The sequence below is a fragment of the Homalodisca vitripennis genome, chromosome 5, assembly GCF_021130785.1.
Source record: "Homalodisca vitripennis isolate AUS2020 chromosome 5, UT_GWSS_2.1, whole genome shotgun sequence".
In the NCBI taxonomy this organism is placed as follows: domain Eukaryota; kingdom Metazoa; phylum Arthropoda; class Insecta; order Hemiptera; family Cicadellidae; genus Homalodisca; species Homalodisca vitripennis.
In genome coordinates this window covers 59,678,701-59,696,746 of record NC_060211.1, presented here as the reverse complement: position 1 = coordinate 59,696,746, position 18,046 = coordinate 59,678,701, and the positions used below count along the sequence as shown (strand labels likewise).

At 34.3% G+C, this 18,046-nt stretch overlaps 1 protein-coding gene across 2 annotated transcripts; it reads left to right on the top strand.

The window, feature by feature from the left end:
- The first annotated feature begins 588 nt into the window (after positions 1-588).
- LOC124362275 lies at positions 589-2,498 on the top strand. 2 transcript variants are annotated; one of them, XM_046816631.1, is made up of 2 exons: positions 589-1,189; positions 2,102-2,498. In XM_046816631.1, the coding sequence occupies exons 1-2, from the start codon at positions 712-714 to the stop codon at positions 2,122-2,124; spliced, it is 501 nt and encodes a 166-aa protein (XP_046672587.1). In that variant the 5' UTR covers positions 589-711; the 3' UTR covers positions 2,125-2,498. The 2 variants fall into 2 exon arrangements, with proteins under 2 accessions (XP_046672587.1, XP_046672588.1); XM_046816632.1 differs by lacking the exon at positions 2,102-2,498 and having other exon boundaries at positions 589-918; positions 1,026-1,880.
- The last annotated feature ends 15,548 nt before the right edge of the window (positions 2,499-18,046 follow it).

The window sequence follows — 18,046 nt, the reverse complement described above, 5'->3', positions numbered from 1 at the left end:
CTGGTGAGTAAGTTGTTTGTCCTGGGTATTCCCCACAGATTTATAACTCATGTACATAAATGGTTAAGCTATAGACAATTGACTTTTGTCGGAAGCCAGCATACCCTCACCAGGTCTACTGTCAAAGGACTACCCCAAGGTTGTGTGCTCAGCCCAATCTTGTTCTCACTTTATATATCTGATGTGGGAATTCAGTTACCAAAAGAGATCCAACCCTTTTTATATGCAGATGATCTCACATTAGTCTGTAGTGGTACACGGTTTGACGGTGTTGATGCTCGGATGCGAGAAGCCCTGTCTAGTCTTACCCAGTACTGTCAACTGCTGTCCCTGGCAATCAATGTAAATAAGTGCAAAATAATAATCTTTAGCAGGAAGAGGCAGACAACAAACCCAAATTGGACTGTAAATAATGTAAGTATCCCAGTTGGAGATTGCCTCAAAATTTTGGGTATCATTTTTGACAAAAAACTGAATTTTAAACAACATGTAAGCTGTTTGGTGAGTAAAACTCTTAAGGACCTAGACATTCTTAAGTCACTGGCCTGTGGAAGGAATGGTGTACACCCTCAGCTCCTTTTAAAGGTATACTGCAGTATAATCAGAGCTAAACTAGATTATGGTGGCTTTTTGTTTGGGCATTTACCAAATAGTGTTTTGAATAAACTAGACATTATTCAAAATCAGGCTCTCAGGTGCATATTGGGTGCTATGAAGTCAACCCCAATTTTAGCTCTTCAAATGGAAGCAGCAGTACCCAACTTGCAGACCAGAAGGAAAATGTTAACTGAAAGACTAGTTTTCAAAGTACTGTCTGAACCTAACCATCCAGTTTATGTAAATTTAAAGTATTTAAGTATGGCAGCAAATCATCACGAATACTGGGCCAAGAAGACCACACCACTGTATATAAAATCAGTAAGTACTGTAGAAAGGATAGTAATCCAAACCTGTGTCAAAGAAACTAGACTAATTGACAGTCTGGAGAAGCCAATTACTATGCTGGATTTAAACTTATGTTGCAGGGTAGATATTAATCGGATGGAAAATCCAAAATCCGAAATTCCTCCTGAAACACTCAAAAAATTATTTATAGAACAAATAAATGAGGAATTTTCAGACTACATAAAAATTTACACAGATGGATCGAGAAACGCAGAGGGTTCTGGAGCAGCTGTATTATTACAAGGTAGGCCTAATCATCTTAGTTATAAATTCTGTTTACCCAAAATAGCTTCCAGCTACACAGCCGAACTTTACGCCATAAAGAAAGCAATCGAGATAGCGAATCTTCAACCAGGTAACAAAGTACTAATTTGTTCTGACTCAAAAGCAGCCATCCATGCAGTCAAAACAGCCTGTAAACTTGATTATATTGATAACATTACATCCCAAATCGTGGAGGAGGTCCTTTCTTCAGAAAAGAAAATAACACTTCAGTGGGTTCCTGGTCATGTGGGTATTACACCAAATGAAATAGTAGATAAGCTGGCGAAAGAGGCAATTCAGACAGGAAAAGTAATCAAAGATCTGGTCCTTCCGATGGGTGACTTTGTCAGCCATTTAAAATGTGAAATGACATCCTTATACAAAGCTGAAGTAGAACAAAGCAATAAAGCAAGATGGTATAGGGATGTGCAGCGGGACCTTCCTATGGTCCCATGGTTTAAGAATGCTAAGATAGGAAGAAGTAAACTAGTCACAATAATTAGGCTAAGACTGGGTCATGCACAGGTAAATGAAACTTTATTCAGAATAAACTGCTACTTTACTGAAAAATGTCTCAAGTGTACATTGAATGTGAAAGAAAGTCTTCAGCACCTAATCTTTGAATGCCCAACATATGATAGCTTCAGAGAACCATTAATACAACATTTAAAGGAAAAAGAAAGTAAGGCCACCATTCTATCTCAAAGAGCTGTTGGTAAGTTTTGACTTAGGCGTATTGTTAGAAATAGTAAGGTACCTAAATAGTATAAATAGGTCAATTTGATAAAGGCAATTGGGTGTTACTAACATTCAAGTATAGAACTCTTCCACACTATCTTGGAGTCATATTTGTTACCTACTCCAGGTTCTAACAATTTGTATTTATCTCCAGGGTCTGAATCCTTTTCGGAGTAGAAAGTCGCCTGGAGGACCTCAGGCGTGAAGAAAGTCTGATCAGTGGGCCCCAACCATTTCCATTGATCCTGTAACCTAAAAGCCTTTCCTATAGCTTGTCCCCCTCTGTGTGTAAATAACTGAACACTACAGGAACAATTGATTGATAACAAAGTCAGGTTATAGGCAAATACTAACATTTATGTGGAATTGTAATTAACTTCCCCTTCCCATGAAAAGAAACAGTGTGAAAGTGAAATAAAAAAAAAAAAAAAAAAATTAACACCCTCACCACAAATCAGTTAAATGCAATACATACAGTGAAAAGTGAAATAAATAGTAAGGGTTATTCAAAACATTCAAAGTGCGATAAAAACAGTGGAAAGTGAAATAAATAATAAAGACTATTGTGGTTCCATGCCCATATGGTAGCAGAACCAGCTACATTTTGGTAGCTAAGAAAGAAAGAAAGAAAGAAAGAAAGAGTCTTTGGCTAGGCTATCTACGTATTCATTACAATAAATACCTGAGTGTCCCGGGATCCATTGGAATGTTACATTTTTACCACTTTTAATAACTTCATAGATAATACTTACTGGTATGCCTTCTCCTTTATAGCTGTTATAGACTTTATCGAGTGCTTGTATAGCTGCTTGTGAATCGGTAAATATTACTATATCTTGTTGTTTCTATTGAATTAAAGGTTTGTGTTGCTTTTAAAATAGCAAGTAGTTCAGCTGAGTAACTGGAAACCTGATTTTCTAATGAAAACTTACCTATGATGTCCAGCTCTGGGACATAGTAAGCTGCACCTGTCCCCAATGTGGATTTTGATCCATCAGTGTAGAAGTGCAAATGTTGTTCATAGTTGGTATTGATTAGTTCCAAAAAGGTTTGTTTGGTAATTGTGCTATTGCTTACCTTTTTTGAAGTATGTGGATTGTCTATGTTGTGCTTAAATTTAATATTGTTGGTCATCATTAATATTGGATAGTTGAAATCCCAAAAGGTTTTGTAACTTTCCTTTTTTAATATATTTAAATCTAAGGAATGAATTTTTGATATAGATTGTATGTACAGTGGCTGATTTTTTTTCTTCCAGTATGGCATACAGTCTGTCAACATTTTAAGAAACATTAAACTTCTGTATGCTGGATGATTTTCATGAGTTATGATTTTATAAAATCAATTTATCACACAGAAACTTTCTTCTGTTGCTTAAGGATTGAATACCGGCTTCTGCTTGTAGAGCAATAATTGGTGTTGTTTTAAAAGCGCCTAATGATATTCTTATGGCTTGGTTTTGGATTGAATCTAGTTTTTTTAATTCTTTTCTACATGCATGTCCATAAAGAAATGCTCCATAATCTAATTTTGCTCTTATTAAGCTTTTATATATAATTAGTGCAAACTCAGGTGTTGCACCGTTAATGCCACAAACTACAGACTTTATTATATCAATGTCTTTTTGGCATTTTACAAACAATTTATTAATATGAATTTTGAAATCTAACTTATTGTCTATAATCATACCTAATAGTTTAATAGAACTTACTACAGGTATTATTTGATTATTAATTGTAATTAGTTTATCGGTGTTAATGTTTTTTTTTCGTGTGAATATTATTACCTTACTTTTGGTTGCATTGAATTCTAGATGGAGTTGACTGAAGTTTGATTGTACTGTACTGAGGGTGTGTTGCATGTTTGTGTAGACTGCCTCGATATGTTTTCCAGAGGAGTATAACACAATGTCATCTGCAAATTGAAGTGATTTTACATAATTAGGAATATAATCATTAATGTGTGCTATGTACAGTGCGAACAACAAGGGACTTAGAACACTACCTTGCGGTAATCCCTTATTCGTGACCCTAGTTATAGTTGACTTAGAGCTAATTAAAAATTAATTGTCTATTGATTAGCCATGAATTAATATGGGAAATAAATTTACATGGAATATTATAACACTTCAGCTTTTTCTATTAATTCTGGTATGTGTACTGTATCATAAGCATTTGAAAGATCTAAAGAGGCAGCAATAGTAGTTTCATTGTAAGTCAGTGCAGTTTGAATTTCTGAAACAAAATTAATTAAATAATCATTACATCCTATTCTTTTCCTAAATCCATATTGGGTATTTGGTAGAATGTTAGAGTTTTCAACAAACCATTCCAGTCTACTTTTAATAATTCTATTAAATAATTTTAGTATGCAGGGTATTAACGATATAGGCCTATATGAAGTCTCCAAATGTTTATTTTTTTCCGGTTTCAAGATGGCTATAATTCTGCTTTGTTTCCACTTACTTGGTAATTCTATACTTCCATTCCATATATTATTGAATATATTTAGGATATATAATCGAGCAACGAGTGGTAGATGTCTTAACATGCTGTAAGATACTCCTTCTAACCCAGGTGTTGTATCTTTCCTCTTAAAATCTATGGCTACATTTAGTTCTTTAATACTAAAATTAGTTTCTATAGGAGAAGCATTTTCATAGAAGGTGTACCTGGGAATAATTATCTCGCTTTCCATGGGAACTGAATCCGGAACTATATGGCACATGAATTTGTCACAAAGATCGTTGTCTTCAAAGATTGAAGAAATTGTATTTGCCTTATTATTAGTTTTAAGTTTTTTAATTATTTTCCATGCAAATGAGGAGTTATTTTTGTCATTAATTTTTTGACATAAATTTTCCCAACCTTGTTTTTTAGCTATTCTAATTACTTCCCTAGCTTTAATTTGTGCAGCTTGATAGTTTTGATAATTGAGAGCAGTCATACAGTTTTTAAATTTACTAAATGCAAGCCTTCTGCTGGCAACAGCTTGAGAGCAAGCTTCATTCCACCATTGTTTTGGTGTAAATTTAGGCCTATTAATTGCTGTATTGTACTTTGGTATTGCTTTGTCTGCTGCTAATTTAATTATACTAAACATTTCATCCCATTGTTTTTCCAATGGGATGTCTGGCAGTTCATTAGTCAATTTTTCAACAGTCTCTGTATATAGAGACCAATTTGCCTTTTTAAAGTTCCATTTATTATTAGTATTAAAATAACTTGTATGTACATTGAAGTCATTAGATAGGGAATTAATATTAAATTGCATGAATATAGGCAGGTGATTGCTGCCTAACGAATCATTACCTACCTCCCATACGTCTACTAAGGCATGAAGATTGGGTGTGGCGAAGGTCAGATCTATTGTAGATGCTTGGTGGTAAAGGGTTGGTAATGTTGTATGGTTTTTTATTATTTAATAGTATGAATTTTGATTCATTATACTCATTGAAAATTATATTACCTCTGTGATTTGCTTTGCTCGAATTCCAATAAGGGTGATGGGCATTAAAATCACCACATAACAAAGTATAACCTTCATCTTGGTTAAATAGTTCGTGCCAAAAACTATTCCTAATCTTATTATTTGTGCAGTAAATATTATAAATGATAATAGGTCTCTTGTAATTATTTACCTGTATTGCTTGCATTTGTGTATAGTTATCGTTGTATTCTGTAACAACAGTATATGAAATTGACTTATGTATAATGAAGGAGGTTCCTCCATATCCATCAGGTCTGTTAAGGTTATGTACAATGTAATTATTATCTAATAGGTTATCATTATTTTGTAACCAAGATTCTTGGATAATACCTATGTGGATCTCCTTTTTTGTAAATAAATGCATGACCTCAGGCCATTTAGGCTTAAGAGACCTTGCATTCCACTGTACTATGTTAAGTTTATTTGTTACCATTCTTATTTACTAATTTCGTTTGTTGAGATAGGCCTAACTGTTTGTTACCTGGCGATGTTCCAGGAGTAGATTTTATTTTGATATTTGGTGAATTTATTTTCTGTTGAACTGTTGTACCAGTCTTTAAATAGCTTAGTAAGATTTCATCAACTTGTTTGAGATTGGTGATGTTTGTAGAGTTCAATTTATTTCTAATTTCCTCAATTTTTATTTTCAGGAGTGGATGTGAGGTGGGACTTATCCTGAACACTAAGTCTATCATCCTGAACTGGTTTGGTAGGCGGATTGGTTTTATCTACAATAGGCCTACTTATTTCTTTAGGTTTATATAAACTACTATTTCTGATGGGCCTACGATAGCTAGTTCTACTAACCTTAAACTGTGAAGAAAACGGTTGCTGGCTGGATGAACTTGGTTCTGAGACTGCAAGCAGTGGTGTATACCTATTACTTACATTTAATTGACTGATAGGTGTTGATGCCTGTGAGCTTGGTAGTGTTGGGTAGATTTCATCATCAGTGAAGTCTAATTGGGCGACCTGTGAATAAGATAGGCCTAGTAATCGAGATGGTTTACCTTGTTTTTTATAAGTAATAGGAAAATACTGTGCTGCCACATGATAACCTTCTTTCATGAGACTCATCCGATCTTTAATATTTTTTTGCCTTATATACTCTGGGCAATATTTAGAGTTACTGCTATGTGAATCACCGCAGTGAACACACTTGCGGGGAGCCTGACAAGGATCTGTGTGGAAGGGTCCAGCACAGTCCCTACATATTCTAGGTTTATTACAAGGTGAGTTCGCTACGTGTCCATAGGCAAAACAACGATAACATTGTTTCACTCTGATCATGTAGGGGTCTACCTTCATACGAACATAATTAAGGTACACAAAATCTGGTAATTTTTCAGCCTCGAAGGTTATTTTAACAAAATGAGTGTTAGTGAGTTGGTCATTACCATTCACTCTACGTCTGATCCTTTCAGCCTGAATGATTGGGTATATTGACGATGCCTCAGATAAAATTTCTAATTCACTTACCTCGGGCTCTGCATAGACTACACCGAGAGTGTGTACTCTAATTGAGGGTACAAATACATTAAATTCTAACAGATGTGGTGAATTTACTAAATTATTGGCTGCTATATAGTTTTTACAAATAACAGATATATTCTTACCAGCTCGTGTAATGTGGTCAATGTCCCATATGATGTTTTTTAAGTATTTTTCCTACTGTAAATGGGTTTATTTTGTTCTTTTTTTTATCCTGTATGATTACCTCAAAAGGTCCTGAATTTTCAGGTTTATAGAGACGTTGTATGTGAGGCTTTTTAAGTGGTGGATTAAAATCATTGGTAGATTGAATTTGTTCTGAACAATCTGTGTCATTATTTTCTTGTACCCTTTTGTTTCCCCTGTTATTTAGATTTAGGTTAGAATAGTCATGATCTGTGGGCAAAATAGTACTTACTGCCTTTTGTATTTCCATGTCGCTCTCGACATGAGCTTCCATGGGCGAGGCTGAACCTGTCGACATGACAGGTCCAGCCTGAACAGGCTCAAAGTTAATAGCTTATATGTTAAGATATTTACAAAATATATAAAGTATTAAATATTTCTAGTTTGAGTTAGAGGTCAGTGTGATGTTAGACAAACAGTTATACACAAAGTAGTTACCACTACCAGAGTAATTGATCTGGACGTATGCACAGAGGTTTAACCTAAAATTACAAGTCAACGATCTGAGCACTTCAACAACCAGAGCGGGAATGGTAGTGGATCTTGAACTGTCAACATCAACTTCATCTTGTCTGTTTATACTAGAAACAGCTGATAGATTTGGATTTGTGACAGTCTGTGATTGTAGACTGTATACCATAGAGTATAAACTAAACTATTAAACACTGTATGATTAGTATAGGTAGAACCTGTTAAAATGTTCCTGTGTTCCAAGCTACACGTGATAATATGTTACAATTTAACATCTCATAACAATGTACTTTTTATACAAACCTTTATTTTTTGCTCAATATTACGCGTTGTACACAGAACAAACTAACTGGTATGAAGTAAATTAACAAGTAGGAAAGAACATTATTTGGGATCGTTTGAAGATACCCTGTAACTTAAGTTTAAGATGTTTAAGTTTATGATATTTTATTAAATGTTTGAGTAAAATATCCTTCTTAAGGAAGCATGTACTAAGAAAGTCTTGGTTTCAGACAACGTCATACGGTTGGCTCTAAGAATGTCACTGCTACAAGAACACGTGTAAATTTGCCTTAGACGTTATCCAAATAAACTAATTGAATAAGTCATAATTATTCATTGAGATAATAATTTTAATGTACCACAGACAATAATAATTGCATAATATAACTGCAATGATCTATAGTTTAACTGACCATGTTACAGTAAAGAGAGTGAGTCTGCTAATTTTCCTGACTATAGACTGTGTCCCAGTGAAAACAAACTTGAAAAAGGTAGTCTCTGATCACCTCTACAAGTCTGGAAAAAAATCAGCTGGGGTTGAAAAGGAAAACACAAAGGATGTCGGAAGAGGCCAAATATAGATCAATTCTATTTTATTATTATAGTAATTACCTCATTGTTATGAATTATATACTGTGAAGTAAAGAGTTAAGCAATTGAACATTAGTGGCAGTGTTGCTATATGATATGATTTACATATATTATAAAATATATTTCAAACAATAATGTTTAATTGCTTAAGCTACAAATAATGCTGTTTTTATAAAGCATTTAACTTTTACAGGCAAGAAAAATGGAAGACCTGCAGCAGAAACGATGCATTAAGCAAGCTTTAAATGGAAACTTTCATAAGAATACACATCTTCAGATAATTTTAATATAGATTTAAATAATTAAATCACTTTTACTCTGTCGTATAAGGAATTATTTTAATTTAATATAAATTCGCCAAGACAAAATCAAATATTAAGTAGTTCTTAAATTTTTAGTTCTTTGGAATTTGACCATCACTATGTAGTGAGAAGCTAAGTTGTATATTAAATTCTGAAATATTTGTTCTATTTAATGTGAGTGATCATGGAAAATAAAGTCGGTTGAGTAAGGCTAGAAAAATAATTCGGCAACCGGATAAACGGAAGAATATAGTTGCAAAACAGATGAGGTATGTTTAGGCATAATATGTTGAAACTTCTCATTATTCGTAGCCCAAGCTTACAATGGTGATTAGATTAAGCATGCCGTCGTCGTAGTTCACAAAATAAAAACTTGTCATTGAAATACATTTCAAAACGTTATTAAAGAGCATGTATGGTCAAAGGGTCCACCGAAACGTGTTGGAGGACGAACAGCTACAGTCTATTCAAATAATACTCTCCTGCAGCCTTGTCAGAGTTATATAAATGTAAGCACTACACTAAAGTTTTCAAGTCTTTTCTAGTAAATTGCATATCTACATTTCCCATCAAAAGGAGGCAGACTAAGGACTCAAGCAGGACACCGAGGACCTTACAACTGAAAATTCATATTAGGTACTTTGATGATTGCATCTATTTACCTATCTGCAAACAAGCGTTTTTTGAAAATATTAAACGTGACCAGAGCAAGAGTAGACTATGTTGCTAAAGGCACAATGCCTACTGAAAAAAGATAGGTGATAGTTAGTCTCGCTTTTACGAAGAAAGAAAGACATTCAAAGGATTTTGTCGTGTCACTAACAAGTATTGAATCACACTATTATCGAGGCAAATATGTGAGTAAATATTTTCTTTAGAACTAAGTATCAACAAGTTGTAAAAAACTTTCATCAATAAAGTTTCTAATGATTTCAAAATAAAGTCAAGTTACTTCAGGCAAATTTTTGATAGAAAACCACACGCCAAATTTCCAATCCCAGTCCCTGCTCCGGTCTCAGTCAGCCAAATGGGTGGTCTCCCAGTTATATGCCAGAAATTCGCCGATATTATAAAATGCCTGAGTTGCTAAACAGCGTTTTTAATGCTTTAATCATTGGGAAATTATTAATAGAATCTGGCAAGCTGTTAACGAAATGTTAGGGCAAGTATTCAAAAACTACCGCCCTGTGTCTTCCAGTTTCGCAGTTTTCTCTGTCCCTCGCCTCATACCTATCAAGGTCTTAAACTCTTGCCAAGGCGCATTTAGATATACAAAACAATATGTGGTTTCCAAGATATATAGACTGGGTTGTGTCAACAGTTTGCAGCGTTTTGAAAGCTTCTTTGCACAACTCTATGTGTTTTAAATTTGCAATAATTCGAATAGCTTTATTCTGAAGCCGGAATGCCCTCGTGAAGCCTGTGTTAGCAAACGCTTCCCAAAGCACTACTCCTCAAGAGAGGAGTGGGTAAATGAGGCCATAATACGCCGGCATCAACACCTGAGCCGGGCAGTATTTAGCTGACGATCTCAAAACACAAGTGCCTAAAAGGTTGCTTGGCACATACAGTATTGATATGATCATTCCATGTCAAACCTTGATCCAGGTGTATACTAACGAATTTTGTTAAATTAACGTCTTCCAGGAAGGAGTTTGCCAGCATTGCGGCAGGACCACACTGTAAGTCTGTAGGGTGCAAGTAAAAATTGAAAACAGGTCATATTAAGACATTTTTTGTGAGATTGATGGAGTTGAAATTTTGGACGCAATTGTTGAGATTGACAAAAGATTGGAGTTTCAGATTTGATTGTGTTTTTGAGCTGAAACAGAGTCGTATCATCAGGATACTGTACGAGTAGCCCGTGCAGTAGTCACGGCCCTATGTCGTTGATCTAAATAAACAAAACTAGGACTGGGCAGAGAATTGAGCCCTGAAAAATTCCATAGCTCAGATTGATTGAAGTGTTGGAAAAACTGGTTTGAAATTTGAACTTTTTGCGTCCTTTAGCTGAGAAAAGTGCTCAGCCATTTGTGGGGAACTCTTCGAACGCCATGTGATTCCAGTTTTTCAAGAAGTATGTTGTGGTCAACACAGTTAAACGTTTTTGATAAGACGAGAAACACACTTTTAGTGGAATTTCGACATTATAATTCCTCTACAACTATGTATATAAGACTCAACACTGCGTCTACGGTAGATGTACCCTTCCTGAAGCCAAACTGTTTATTTGAGAGTTGGTTGTGTTTATTAAAAAATTGCAGCGTTCTCGTCAAAAACAGTTTTTCAAATATTTTGCTAAATTGGCAAGATTGAGACAGGCTGATAAATTTTAACAGAAACATTATCATTTTTTTAAAATTGGGATTACTTTGTAAACTTTATGAAGAGAAGGGCTGTCCTGTATTTCAGAATACGCTTAGAGATCAAGAATTAGCCACTAGAACATCAAATTCAGATCTTTGATTTTTTACTGCGAGCTGCTGAATAATTCGCACAAGCTCTTTCTCATCGTCATGTGCCAAAACCATTGAAGATAGTGGAATCTGTCATGGGTGCAGTACAATGGGGACGATGCGGCCAACAGCCCCGCCTATCAGCAACGACGTAAAGAATCTATTAAAGTTATTATGAACATCGATCGCATAATCCACGAGTCTATCCTCAATATTTATTTTTTATTGGTTTGTGTTTTCTGTTGTTAATGATGCCCCAAACAGTTTTAGAAACATCTTTTGAGTTTTGAATTGATTTTGAGACATACCGTACACCTTTGCGGCTTACATCATATTTCTCTAAGTTCTCTTGTAAATTTAGAAGAATCTTTTAAATTGCTCAATGGTTAATGTTTTTATAAATTTCGAAGTAAAACTTGAAGTTTTTCTCTCAAAATTAAAATTCCTTGGGTGGTCCATTTGTTGTATGCTTCCTTGGAACAAACTTCCATTGCTTTTTCAGGGCAGTATTTGTTAATGTGATCATTTAAACAATCGTTAAGTGTTTGAAACTGCTCAGTTTGATCGAGACTATTTTAGAAAATTCCACTTTTCTTTTGAAAGAAAAATTCTTGAGGAGAGCGATGTTTTCTGACCTCGCGTCTCTTAATATTTTGGTAATTTTGGGTTCCCTTTGAATCTGACTTCCACTTATTATAACCTCTTGGCCACATTGCTGTGTTAACCACAGACACAGCGATATTTTGAATGTTGGAGATGACATTGTCAATGATCTTTTGCGTTGTGTCTGTCACTCGGGTTGGTGGCTTGGCAAGCAATTGAAGACCAGACAACATTAAAAATATGTAAAGTTTTGTTGATAAGTGGTTGTACTTCAAGGTATTGATGTTGAACTCACCCATCAAGACGAATTTACGATGGTCAGGTATGTCAGTAAAATTTCGAAATTTGAAAGAGTTGTCTTTAGTTGTCTACTGGGAGATCTGTAGATGCCAATGATGATCATTTTTGAGTTGTCTGTTTAAATTTTGACTCCGTTGCTTCGACATCTTTTTCAATTGGTTTTTTTACTAAAAATTGGGAAAAGTTGAAATTGTGTTTGAGACAGAGTACCACACCTCCTTCTTTAGAAGTTTGTCGGCAGAACGCAGAAACCAGTTTGAAATTTGGAATGTTACACAGACCGATGTTAGTGCTGTTAAACCGTTTTCGGTAACGACACGAACATCACTCTTGAATTCTTCACAAGTCAGTTGAAGTTCGTCAAGTTTGTTTGTAGCTCATTGGGCCTTTTGATAAAGCCTACTTATTTGTTTTGAATCTTGTAGTTTTGAATAAGTCAGGTGGTCTCCTAAAAAAGAGAACCATCTGCCTTTGTATGTAGATTAATCTGTGAATCAAAAGAGGATTTCACGCAGGAAGTCCATTATGGAGAGCCGTTGGTGACGGCCTGAGCGTAACTCTCATGGTGCATGGAGGTCGGTCTCGGTGGGGCGGTGAGTGGGTCGTGGGATATAACCTTGACGATCAAGGGGATATAATCAGGGCATGTAATAATACAAAATTTCTTTGTTATGAAACTTGAACAGTTCTTTCTCTGTACCCGACATTTAATATTGGTGTCAAAGATAGAAACCTAAAATTAGTACATCCCGCTTCCTGTTAGCTAGGGAACGTTGCAAACGCAAGAAAGTGCTGAAATCAAATTTTTGTCACCGACTTTAACATTTACTTTCTACTCATTTTGTTGTACTTTTTGAACAGTACGGTGTAAACACGAAACATAAATGTTAATTAACAACTTAAAAACCATAGTTATAACATATGTAAATCTGGCAACATAGAATAAGAAACCACGCCATAGATTAATTTAAAATATTATAAATTAATTAATTCAGTGTACATGTCTTATATGAACAGCGAATAGTTACGTATAAAGCAAAAGTGTACAGCATAGCTGCATGCATAGTTGTAACACTAAATAATTCAATTCTATTAATAATAACAATTCAAAAAGTGCACACTAGTGTTGTATATTTTAGCCTGCCTAGTAATTGCCAATTGGTGAAAAAAAATAAAAAAAAATGTTGTCGTGTGTTCACTTTTGCAACACTGTGATTGTTCCATGCCATGCTTGTTTGTATTGGAATTAGAATAGAGTGATAGTTTCAGCTGACGTGTTTTTAGTATCTCGTTTGTTTTATGTTTTTGTCCATGTTGAGTGTTTATTTTAGTTGTGAAAGTAGTGTTTAGGTTACATTTATCAGTTTAAGATCAACATGAAGGTAAAGATCCTGACAAGAAATCCCGACCACTACTTAAGAGAAACAAAGTCAGATATATTCAAAGGTAACACACTTATTTATGGTGAAAAGTTTTTAACTTATAAGTCACTAATAGTCCAACAAACTAATGGGTACCAGTAAGATTAAACGCCGGGGCGGCAAATCACGAATTTGACGTTACCAACGTATTCTGCTCACCCTCCTGAACAAAAAATATATATAGTACTATGGGGTGCAAATGACAAATAACATGATTTTAGGGGGTATATTGATAAGTGGTAAAGTTTCTAATGTTTTAATGTTCAGTTTGTGTGCTGTGTCTGGATAATCTGTTTACTTGAATATTATCTGCGGCCGGGACTGATAGCAGCCTGATAGCATACCTGTTATCTGAGTTGTCCGGGGCATAGGTCAGTTCTACACAAGATATCGTGTTCAGTAGGTCGGATTGAGTGAGTGAGTTTACAATGATGAATCAACCATCCACTAGTTCAACCAACCCTAGTGAATTGTGTGTGTCGGAGTGTTTCGTAGGGCACGTAAAGAGCTTACGTTTTAACCGAAACGAAATTATCTCTTTTTTAATAGAACAGGGCATTTTTAAAAATGAGTGTATTTGTTCGTCGTGCGGTCGAGTGGTGTTTTTTAAACCGGGAGACTGTGTCGTTTCGTTGTGATAGACCACTTTTTTGTTGCTGCTGTTTAGCTATATCCGCCAACACACTAATGGTAAGTGTTCTCTGTTAATATCCATCTATATATTTGAGTTTTTAATGATTTATTTAGTTTTTAAACTTTACATAATTGCCTTTGCATTACATTTCAATTTATATTTTTGATCAGCCCCTCTAGAATTTTATATTTTACTGATAGGTACTATCTCGAGGGATGTTTTTCTTTTATTGACATCAGCGCGGGGCAGCACCGAAGGTGCTGCCGAAGCCCGCGCTGATGGCCGGAGGCACTCGTAATTAATTTTTTTCTCGAAATTAAGAAAAACATTATTAATTTTGATCAAAATTCTGCTCATTTCTGTAATTTCTCATTTACGTTTGCAAAGATGGCGGCGCAACCGATGACGTCATCACGAGGTTCAATCATTGGCCACAAAAGGTCACGTGACGCTAGACGTGGATGTAGAACATGGAGATATTACTGGAAAGTTATTTAATTTTTTTATTTTCTAGAACTTCGTTATTTCTCATTTCCACCCCATCAAACCTTATACTTTTTTTTATATAGGACGATTCCAATAAGTTAAGAACGCAAAACTCGTATTTTTCCCGCCCCGGCGGTTAATATGATAATTACCCAATTTATTTAACAGAATATGATTTCAATTTATCACTTATAGTAAATTTTAATGTAAACAAAAACAGCAAGAAGTAACTAATACTTTGAGACTTTGGAAATGGTGATGAATAATGAGGAAAATATGTGAGATGTTTCGGGTAGGGTACGATTTAAGTTTTTTTATATCGAAGAATGTAATCATCGATACCCTAATATTTGCATCTCAAATCCTACACTATCAATCGATATAAAAGTATCTATAGTCCTCAATAAATTAAAATATGAACTTTAATTAAATTGTGATCAAACAAATTATTATAACCAAAATTAGGAAAACTGAAGACGACCATATTTCCTCCTCACAGTTACAGTTGTTTCTTTCCCACAAATTTCACATAATGGGTTTTTTGTTACGAGTCCAACGTGTTGAAGTCACAAAAAACATGTCTTAGGCTATCATATTTCAAAGCAATGTCGTTTAGTTTTTCTAAAATTGACTGTCATTTTTAATAATAAAATGTTACTTATAAATAATTGAAATATTACATTACGAGTATTATTTGAGAGTGTTTACTGCTGTTGATGTAGATTATTTAAGTTAATGGTTAAAAATAATTAATCAGTATCGATTGATTATATCTATGGTTATGATTAAGTAATATCGTTTGCCAATTTCGATATACAAAAACCGGGTCCACTTATCGTACCCTACCCGATGTTTCTCTCAAGTGAGGAGATTTGTTTAAGTAGCGTCAAACATGTGGATTTGGTAAACCCATGGGGAGAAATTCTATAAGGTTTCTTTGATATCTAGGTCTAGGCCATAGCCTAGTTGGTTTTGTTAGGTATCTATGAGGTTAACCGTCGACCCGGCAAATCATGAATTTGATGTTTCTAACGTATTTTGCTCATCCTCCAGAACAAAAATATGTATGGTTGTATTCTGTTGCTAGGATAAGTCCATGTGTTTACTGGTTAATCTTAGTGTCAAATAGTAACACTTTCTTGGGATAATATTTGATTTAGCTATGTTACCTAATTTGATCTAAAACCTCTGAATAGTTGCCTAAAATAGTGTATTATTATTTCTAGAAAGTTTTCATATGGCCACAAACTATTTTATATCACACAAATTAAAACACATTTGAAATTTTAAGATTATAGGCTACCGCAAATAGTCATTGATTTTAGGGGATAGGAAGAATTATTATTTCTGATTGGGCATTGGTAGACTTTAATAAGTGGCCTGCACCCATTATTTTGATTGTTTTTACCGATTGTTTGGTTGCACTTTACTTTAGCCATGTCAGCTATGACAATATCAAATAACTTTTATCAAATTTTTTTAAATGGTATATTTTGATTCCCAGAAAGAATTTTTAGGCAGTCGCGATCCATAATTGCACAATAACTAATGATATGTTGTGAAATTTTTGGGTTATATTTCAAATAGTTCAGTAACCTAGGGGACCAAGGGGAATTGGGGTTTCTGGGTGGGGGATAACAAGCTAAACTTCAAACTTATTTATTGACACAATAGAACTCTGTACAGTTTTTTGTGTAATTCTCAAAATACAGTTGGTCAATAAGCAATAAATATCATATTTTCTAGCAGTGGAAATATAAATAGATAAAAAAAACAGCATTTAATCTTATATTAGCCTTTATAAAATATTTAGGAAAGCCTGTCTGTACTGAAGGGACTTCAGACCCACCAACCTTAGGTCTTTAGCTCATCAAGGTCCTCCCGAAGGCTCGGCCCGGAAAGCACTTTGAACCAAGTAGCTTTTTTAAGTGTTTTTTTAAGAGATTTTTGATTTTAAGTTGTCAAGTTCCTTTAAATTATGTGGTAGCGAAAAACAATTTAGGTCCAAAAAAGAAAACTGATTAGGTACTTTGTTAACAACAGACAATATTCTATCCACTACAAGATTTTCTTTGTGTCTTGTATTATAAATTGTGTTCAAGAGCTGGACACGTATGTTTGTTTTTAGAGACAAAAATTTCTATGTGGTAAACTAGCAGGCTGGCGTGAGTGATGGTGTCACTTGATCAAAAGAGCTATTTGCAACCATCCCATCCCCTAGACGATCCTCAATATGTCCTCTTCTGGATGTAGAAAATTCTGTTACAGAAATTAGTCATAGTCATAGATCTTTATTCAAACCTGTAATATTATAAATACAGTCAGAATAGTGTCACAAATACAGATAGACTAATATCATCACAGATACAGGTTAACCTATCTAAAAACCTTATGTTAACTTAACATAAATATTGTTAATTTAAACAACTAAAATCAACTCAATTTTTATTTTTGTTTAATGGCCCAAGCCCTCAAAAAATTCTTCAAAAGAATAAAATGATCGTGATATGAGATAATTTTTTAATTTATTTCTAAACGGATTGATTCCTTCAATTTTTTTTATGTCAATAGGAATGTATTGAATAAATCGTGTACCGGCGTATTCAGTTTTCTTTTTAAACAGCTCTAATTTATGATTTTCAAAAATTATACCACTCCTAGTATTATATCTATGAGTGGTATAGTTAGGTATATTTTTAAATTTTGTGTAAGTTATTGTATCGTATATGTATTGACTGTAAACAGTTAAAATTCTTAATTGTGCAAATAAATATTTAACGGTTGCTTGCCATGGTAAATTTAGAATTAACCGTATTTATTTTTTTTGTAGTATAAGAATTTTTTCAAGGTTTTTATTTGAAGTAGCTTCATATACACTGATCCCGTAGCTTATATGGGAATGTATTAAAGAAAAATAAATTTGTTTTAAAGTATCCTGGTTACAATTTTGCACTACAGAAGGCGGAGGAGGGGATAATCAACACCAACAGGCTAATAAAGTAGAAGAAAGTTTTAGAGGCCCAAGAACAGGTTCTACCTCTATGGTGCAGTTTGATTGTCGTTTTTTCCTCTGTGCTCTCAAACTTGTTTGCCTATAGGCATCGTATTTGCACATCTGGTCATTAAATTATTTTTTACCTGTTTCGTGATCAGTTAGATTTGCTACGTAGTAGATTTCATAATAAAGACGTTCTTCTTTGTGTTTTTCGTCGCCATTAGCTATTTTGTATTTGAGTTGGTTACAATAGATTGGTAATTATTTTTGGTTACAACATTAGAGTTATTTTCTATATGTGTATTAGTTTTTACTTTTTGACAAAATGTTTGTTGATTGTGTTAGATTAAAAAGATTTGTACTATTTATAGTTAGACATGGAACTGCATGTT